Source organism: Pongo pygmaeus, chromosome 10, assembly GCF_028885625.2.
Source record: "Pongo pygmaeus isolate AG05252 chromosome 10, NHGRI_mPonPyg2-v2.0_pri, whole genome shotgun sequence".
NCBI classification, from domain to species: domain Eukaryota; kingdom Metazoa; phylum Chordata; class Mammalia; order Primates; family Hominidae; genus Pongo; species Pongo pygmaeus.
This window is the reverse complement of record NC_072383.2, coordinates 6,828,758-6,837,008: the sequence shown is the minus strand read 5'-3', so window position 1 is coordinate 6,837,008 and position 8,251 is coordinate 6,828,758. Positions and strand designations below refer to the sequence as shown.

The 8,251-nt window shown below is 52.8% G+C and overlaps 1 protein-coding gene across 2 annotated transcripts; it reads left to right on the top strand.

The window, feature by feature from the left end:
• Window positions 1-2,211: 2,211 nt before the first annotated feature.
• On the top strand, window positions 2,212-7,436 carry MLF2 (myeloid leukemia factor 2). 2 transcript variants are annotated; one of them, XM_054444471.2, is made up of 8 exons: window positions 2,212-2,487; window positions 3,054-3,131; window positions 3,362-3,491; window positions 3,741-3,776; window positions 4,649-4,702; window positions 5,110-5,238; window positions 5,408-5,567; window positions 6,450-7,436. In XM_054444471.2, the coding sequence occupies exons 2-8, from the start codon at window positions 3,082-3,084 to the stop codon at window positions 6,635-6,637; spliced, it is 747 nt and encodes a 248-aa protein (XP_054300446.1). In that variant the 5' UTR covers window positions 2,212-2,487; window positions 3,054-3,081; the 3' UTR covers window positions 6,638-7,436. The 2 variants fall into 2 exon arrangements, with proteins under 2 accessions (XP_054300446.1, XP_054300444.1); XM_054444469.2 differs by having other exon boundaries at window positions 2,282-2,674; window positions 6,450-6,661.
• Window positions 7,437-8,251: the final 815 nt, after the last annotated feature.

The following is an 8,251-nucleotide window of genomic DNA, read 5'->3' as shown; positions in this document are numbered from 1 at the left end:
GATGAAACTCCCCATCTCTACAATTTAATTAAAAAAACAAAAAGGGATAACAGGTAACTAAAAAAGAAAAAGGTGGCTACAAGATGTATGCCTTCAATTGGCAGAGACTGTGTCTTATACTTTTGTATGTATGCTTAATACAATGTAACTAGGACAGTGCCAGGCCTCATTAAACATTTGCTTTTTATTTTTATTTATTTTTTTGGAACAGAGTCTCGCTCTATCCCCCAGGCTGGAGTGCAATGGCATGATCTTGGCTCACTGCAACCTCCATTTCCCAGGTTCAAGTGATTCTCCTGCCTCAGCCTACTTGTGGGATTACAGGCGCTTGCTACCACGCCTGGCTACTTTTCGTTTTTGTTGTAGTTGTTGTTTTGAGATGGAGTCTCACTCTATCGCCCAGGCTGGAGTGCAGTGGCACAATCTTGACTCACTGCAACCTCCATCTCTTGGGTTCAAGCGATTCTCCTGCCTCAGCTTCCTGAGTAGCTGGGATTACAAACATGTGCCACCACGCCCGGCTAATTTTGGTATTTTTAGTAGAGACTGGATTTCACTCTGTTGGTCAGGCTGGTCTCGAACTCCTGACCTTGTGATCTGCCCGCCTCAGCCTCCCAAAGTGTTGGGATTACAGGCGTGAGCCACTGCTCCAGGCTTTAAACATTTGTTGATTGGCTGGACAATAAAGAACTTGCTTTAGAAGGAGGAGAGGACAAAAGAAAAAAAAATGGATAGGATCTCTTTAGTTAAGTTTCAGCCACAGAACCTTTACTGGGACAACTCTTGATCACATGTCAAACTGCTTTCATTTGGGGCAAGAGGATAAGGGTGCATGGTGGGAAGTGCAGAGATCTGGAAGACAGAAGATTTTACTAAGTCTCTTGCCCCAGAAATAGCAATGAAAAACAAATTTACTTGTATTCTGTCTGTTTTCCTTTGACTTGCCAGTCTGCCAGCTTATATCTTAATTATCTGTCTCTGCTCCCTGTCTCTATTATTGCTTTTTACCTCTTTAATAATGATCAAGTCCAAAGAAACGTGAGAAGCCCTGTTCCTAGCACCTTTTCCTGAGTCACCAGGGACCCCCTCTTTCTCCCCCAGGGAATTATTGGGAACAAGTCTTTCTCATTGGGTCAGACTCCACACAGCACTAATATGGCTAAAAGCCAGCGTAGAGAACCAGGGAAAGCTGGAGTTTGGATGAGTCTGGTTAAAGTCCATCCTAGACAGTCCAAATGCCCTGACCCCAAAGGGGAGGGCCCTTCTCTCCAGCAGAGCCAGATTTTATGCAAGACATTTAGTATGTCAAAGTATCAGTCTCTGGCCTTGGAGGCAGGTCTCCTGGGCCCCGTTTTAGCTCCTCCCCTGGGTGATCCAAGTTAATTGAGCTCTCCACTCCTTTCTTCCCCCAAACTTTAGACCTTTGACCTAAGAAAGCAACCAAGAAAGGTCAGTGCAGGACCGGGAGCTCTTGAAGACGCAAGAATTCGAGTAAAAGGAAGGGGAAAGTGGCATTAAACTACTAGATTTCAGAACTGTAGCCTTTCCCCAGTCCAACCCTTCACAGATGGGTAATGGGGGAGGGTCCAGGTCCCTCTACAACGCGGGTTCTCATGGGCCTCGGGTTCCAGCCTGGCCGAGGAGCGCCATCTGGCGGCCAATCCCCCAACCTGGATTCTCTGCCCCATCCGACTTTCTGAAGCCCGAACTAGATCTGGGCGGGAGAGTTTCACCTCCTCCTCTGCGTCACTCCGGGGACTCCGCCCTGCCAGGAACGCTCCTCCTCAAGCGGGGACAGGCCCAAGCGCCTCCCCCGCAGGAAAACTGCCCATCCTCCCTCTAGGGTAGACTGCTTCTCCAGTAGAGTCGGCTTAAAGCTCCCTCCAGGGATCCGCCCCGCCTCGTCGCCCACAGAAAGCCCGCCTCTCCCCGAGGGGCATTTGCCCCTCGTCCTCCCGTTTCCCCTTGAGGAGGGAGAGAGAACGTGCTGCACTGCGCCCCCAGGTTCAACCTCCAACCCGGTCCCTCCCGAAGAATGGATTCTTCTTCTTCTCCTCCCCTGCCTTATGGGAGCCTCTTCCAGTCCACAGAACCCAAATCGAGGTTACTAATGAGCTCCCCTTCTTCGTGCCCAGGGGACTCCTCTCGGCTTCAGGCTCTGCTCCCCTGAGCTTGGCCCACGGCCCCGCCGCCCCTGGGACTCGGCCCCAGCCATCTCACCACCCACGCCAGGGGGCGGGGCTCCCACGGCCCGGCCCCCGGGTGGGCGGGTCTATAGTGACGTCACTTCCGCCCGGGCCTGGCCGAGGTTCGGGCTCCGTGGGCCGAGGGGGGGTACGGAGGTGGCAGCTGTGGGAGGAGGCGGCGTGGAAGGCCGAAGAGCTCAAGCCCGGACCAATCCCCACGTCCCGGGCCGCGACCCTGACCCTGCAGCGCACCGGGAAGCGAAACCGGCCGGATGGGCCGCTGAGCCCGAATCGGGCACTGGTGAGGCTCGGGCAGAGCTGGCAGCCCCGGACGGGAGCGGGCCCACGGGGCTGCAGGGTTGGGAGCCCGTGATGCGGGATGGGGAGACGAGAGGCTCGGGCCTACCTCTCCTGCTCGCCCGGCGAGGAGGCGGGGGCTGGAGGAGTCGCAGACAGGCGCGGGGGGCCCGCCTGGTGGAGGCCTGAGTGTAAGGAGGGGGCGGGGTGGCTGGGGTCATTAATGGGGCGGAGGACCTGCACTTGGGATTCTCATCTAGAACGGTTTCGTCGGCGGGAGGAGGGGAGAGTATGCCACCGGCCAGAGCTTTGGGAAGAGGATGGCTCTGAGTGGGGGAGGGAAAAACCGAGAGGGTTGGGAAAATTTTCCATGGCCCTAATTGAGAAAGAGGTTGGAAGAGCCCTATCCCTCCCTAGAGGGTTGTGTGGAACACCTGGAGTAGGGTCTCCCTGGAGCTTAGGGGGTCAGTTACAGGATTTGGAAAGGACAGTGCTCTGAGAGTCCCTACACTGAGTGGGTGTGCAAAACCCTGGCCACCTCCAAGTATCCGAGCTTCCATATCTTTCCAGTGTGGAGCCCCCTGGAGCTGAGATCAGGATGTTCCGCTTCATGAGGGATGTGGAGCCTGAGGATCCCACGTTCCTGATGTGAGTATTCCCTCCCCCTCAGGCTCTCCCACTCCAAGTCTCTGAGCAGTTCAGGCAGACATCGGGGTTCCCATTGCTAGGAATGGTTGGAACTGGCTGGATACCTAGCTCCTACCTAGCAGGAAGCAGGCATCAGCGCCACTGTTGCTCTGTGCGTATTTTTTTGCACGGTAGTGGAGGGATTGTCAGTTTGGCGCTTCTGCCATCCATACTATGTGCTCACTCCACAGGGATCCCTTTGCTATTCACCGTCAGCATATGAGCCGTATGTTGTCAGGTGGCTTTGGATATAGCCCCTTCCTCAGCATCACAGATGGCAACATGCCAGGGACCAGGCCTGCCAGCCGCAGGATGCAGCAGGTAATGGTGCTGAGACACACCTGAGACCCAAAGAAAGGTTGGAGGTTGGTTAGGAAAGCGCTTTAGTTTTCTTGCACTACAGCCAACTGAGCAAGTGAAATGCTCTAGGAGTTGGGGAAGGGATCAGGAAAAAGGGCTTTGTGACTCCCTTTTGAGAGGATGGAAAAAAATTGAGGCCATGGGCCTGGTTTGGGATTGTAAAGAGATAGAATGTGGTCTCTAATTTCTGTTCCTCATGTGTTCCTGTAGGCTGGAGCTGTCTCCCCCTTTGGGATGCTGGGAATGGTGAGTCTTTATCTCCGTGTGTCCTTCTATCTCAGACACACTCTCTACCCTTAGATATTATTCCCAAATGTGCCTCTTAGGAATAGTTTCATGAGTAACCCCAGAATCTTCTCTTTTTATGACATTCACAAAGCTCTGAGCCTGTTGAGTACTAGGAGCCCTGTGGGTTAAAGGTGTTATTAACTGTCGTTGGGAGGGTGAGATGGGTGATCACTTGCAGTCAGAAGTTCGAGACCAGACTGACCAACATGGTGAAACCCCGTCTGTCCTAAAAATACCAAAAAAGCCAGGCATGGTGGCACACACCTGTAGTCCCAGCTGCTCTTGAATCCGGGAGGTGGAGGTTGCAGTGAGCCGAGACTGCGCCACTGCACTCCAGCCTGGGCAACAGAGCCAGACTCCATCTCAAAAAAAAAAAAAGAAAAGATGTTATTAACTGTTGTACTCCTAGAAGTTCATTAGGAAGATGTAATTGTCTAGCAAAATTTGTTCTTTTGAGGAGGGAGGTGCAGTTAAAGGGCCAACTAGAGATGATTTTTTGGTAGGTTTTAACAATTTCATGCCTTACCTCTTTAGAGTTTAGAATCCATTAACTTTGGCTTGCTTCCTAAAGATGGGGGGAATATAGCAAGCAGGAGAAGGAAAATTGGATCAGAGCAGTCACAGAGACTGAGGAACGGGTCAGCACTTGACAGGAGGAGAAATATGAGAATTCTGGTTACGTTAACAGAGAACGAGAAAGAGAACTTGCTAGATGTGAAGGAAGAAGAGAAAGGAAATATGCAGCCATGTGGGTTGTGGCTTCCTAAACAGGATCAACTCTGAACACTGACTGTGCTTTCCTAACTCTGTTTTCCATCTCTTTCCTCCAGTCGGGTGGTTTCATGGACATGTTTGGGATGATGAATGACATGATTGGAAACATGGTGAGACTTGCCCCGTCCCCTTCCCCGGCCTTGCTCTCAGTGATGGCTGACAACACCTTGCATCCTCTAAGGCAAGAGGGAGGCAGTATGCTAGTGAAGGGGAAAGTACTGGATAAAGTCATTGAACCAGAGAGCCTTGGGACCCTGTATCTGCTGTCATGCCTGCCTGAAGCAGCCGGCAGCAGCACTCTTATGTAGCATACAATTAAGGCTCTGTCTCTTCAGGTCCTTCTTGCTCATGGTTGGACTCAGAGGAATTTGGGAGGGTAATGATGAGGCCTGATGTTTTTTCAGTTCTTGCATTTTGTGAGAAAGATACAGGCTAGAACAGGCAGCTGAAGGGTGAAATCCCTTCACCAGGGGTGATGCTTCCCCATTCAGCCCTCCCCTACCTACCCTGTCCTCAGGAACACATGACAGCTGGAGGCAATTGCCAGACCTTCTCATCTTCCACTGTCATCTCCTACTCCAATACGGGTGATGGTGCCCCCAAGGTCTACCAAGAGACATCAGAGATGCGCTCGGCACCAGGCGGGGTGAGTGGGGGAGCCCTCCTGTCCCAGAGAAGGTGGGATTGAGTGGCACCACCAGAAACCCTGGCTGCTTTTTTCCGGATTGGGTTGTGTGTGGTGTGTTTATCCTGAGATGGTATAGGCAGGGCTTTGGAAGGGGCGGCTGAGTGTGCTATGTTCTGCCTCATCCCAGATCCGGGAGACACGGAGGACTGTTCGGGATTCAGACAGTGGACTGGAGCAGATGTCCATTGGGCATCACATCCGGGACAGGGCTCACATCCTCCAGCGCTCCCGAAACCATCGCACGGGGGACCAGGAGGAGCGGCAGGACTATATCAACCTGGATGAGAGTGAGCCTTCCCTCCCACTTCCTGGCTGGCAGCCCCTAACCCAGTTCCTGTGGACGAGGAGACATCCCTAACACATAGACACTTCTGGGGCAAAGCTCTGGGTCAGCCCCATATTCCTTTTTTTTTTTTTTTTTGAGATGGAGTCTCGCTCTTGTTGCCCAGGTGCCCAGGCTGGAGTGCAGTGGTGCGATCTCAGCTCACTGCAACCTCCGCCTCCCGGGTTTAAGCAATTCTCCTGCCTCAGCCTCCCGTGTAGCTGGAACTACAGGCATGTGCCACCACGCCCAGCTAATTTCTGTATTTTTAGTAGAGACGGGGTTTCGCCATGTGGGCCAGGCTGGTCTCGAACTCCTGACCTTGTGATTCACCCCGCCCCCCAACCTCCGGCCTCCCAAAGTGCTGGGATTACAGGCATGAGCCACTGCACCCAACTGTCAGTCTCATATTCTTACGGCACTTGGAGCCTCCTCCGCTCAGGGGCTGAGTCAGGTGCTGGCTTTGTCTTTGTGAGGGGCCTACTTTGTCCCTGAAGTTCCGTATTGATAGTGTTACACCCTTTTCCACCTTGATCCGTTTCTTTCTCCCCTCTTTATCTTTTTCAAATTCGCAATTATTAAGTACCTAGTGTGCACATAGGACTGTGAACCTGAACTGAAGAATAATCCCATTCTGATTTCTTCCTCCAGTAGGCCACCTTAGGCCTACCGGTGGCTTCCTGGGACCGTGGAGAAACCAAAAGAGCTAAGGGAATTGCCACCCCACCCATCCCTGCATGCACACTCAGCCTTCACCGCTTTGGCCGGAAAAGCTGTGGCTTGCTCGCACATCAGCCTCCAGGAGCCAGGCCGCACACAGGCCTCATGTCCGCTCTGTCTTCTCCAGGTGAGGCCGCGGCGTTTGATGACGAGTGGCGGCGGGAGACGTCCCGATTCCGACAGCAGCGTCCCCTGGAGTTTCGGCGGCTTGAGTCCTCAGGGGCGGGGGGACGAAGGGCGGAGGGGCCTCCCCGCCTGGCCATCCAGGGACCTGAGGACTCCCCTTCCCGACAGTCCCGCCGCTATGACTGGTGAGGGCCCCGGGCCCTCAGCCTCTCTTGTAAGTATCAGGAGTAAGGAGGGCGGGGTGCACCTGTGGACGGTCCTCGGCTGCGAGGCAGGCTCAGTTCAGGCTCCCGCAGGAGCTGCCTTTGATAGTGCGAGTTGACGTGAAAAGAGAACGATGTTCTCACTGACATAAGGGATTAAACCCCAACTCCTGGCTCTTAACGTAAGTTTTTTCTTCCTTTTGACTTGTGCTCCTCTCTCTTTCCTCCTCCAGGTACAGGCTGAGAGGCTGAGAAATCATCCCCTGAATAACTTTTTCCTCTCTGATTCCCATCCCCAATTTAATATTAAATTAACAGGCAAGCCGGCCCCCACCTCTCCCTGGGGGTCTCAGGGAGAACCTTTCACGGCACCCTTTCCCTACCTTTTCCTTCTTTAATCTCCTGGTTTACCATGATGACTTCGCCTCTGCATCTACTGACTTGATTTTTCATTCTGCCGCTCCATCTTCAAACCCCCTCACCTTTCCCGTTCTACTCCTGCCATGCATTGAAGGGTCAGTGCATTTTGGGGTGAGCTCTGGGTTTAGGGGCCTCCTCCATCCCTCAGCTACCCTGGATCTTTGCCCACCTCTTCCTCAGAGCCCCCACTGAGGGGCCGTAGCCGTATCTAGGGCTGTGGAAGGAGCAGACTGGTTCCTAACTCTCTCCCTCCTCCTGCCCACACACATCAAAAGAATCTTCCCTACACCCTTCTCTGCCTTTATTTTTTGATTTGTGCAACTTGTAACTAGGTGTTTATGGAATAAAGGAGAATGGAAAAAAGACCAAGTGGGATTCTGGCTGTACTTTTGATCTTTTCCTGTTCAATTCAACCCTGCTGTCTCCTGTGAAGTTACCTTCTCACTTTTCCTCATCTCCACGTGTAGCGTTCGTACCTCAGAGTTCAAGCCCACATCTCCTTGGTACGGAGAGACCAGCAGCACTGGCAGGTGCAGGCCATCAGCACTTGGCTGGGCTAGGCTGGGGCGTGAGAACATGAGCACCTCCCTCGCTGGCTCTCCCCTCACATTCTGCTGTACCTTTGCTCTTCGGGGATGTGTTGGGCATCTCTCATGGGTGCCTGCAGAACTTGCTGCCCCTTGCCCCTTGGGCAGAGTTTCTTTTCCTGCACTCTGGGTGGAAACACTTCAGATAACCCTACACAGGCCTTCAGAGGGGAGGAACTCTGGTCTGCAGCGTTCCACAAACCCTCCACCCACAGTAGTTGAGAATTTGAGCCCAGGGAAGGAGACTAGAGAAGAAAACTAACCTGGAACCTGAGCAGGACTGGAAGGGCATGAGGAGCTCAAATTTCTCAAGACGTTCACTCTTGCTTTGCCCAGCCAAATGGGTCACTCTGTTCCTCTTGGGAACTTACTTAATGATGACAAATGTGTAGAAGAGTCTGATAATGGTTTCCTCTTTATAAAAGTCTTGAGTTCTTTTCAGTTGGTAAGGATACAAAGACACCTAAGGCTCTGGGTCCTCTCAGGGAAGGGAGGATCTTCCCCTGTGTCTCATGGACAAGTAGATTCAAGAGGATAAGGAGGATTTGTCCAGTGACTCAACAAGCAGAGAGATGAATTTGAGCTCAACAACC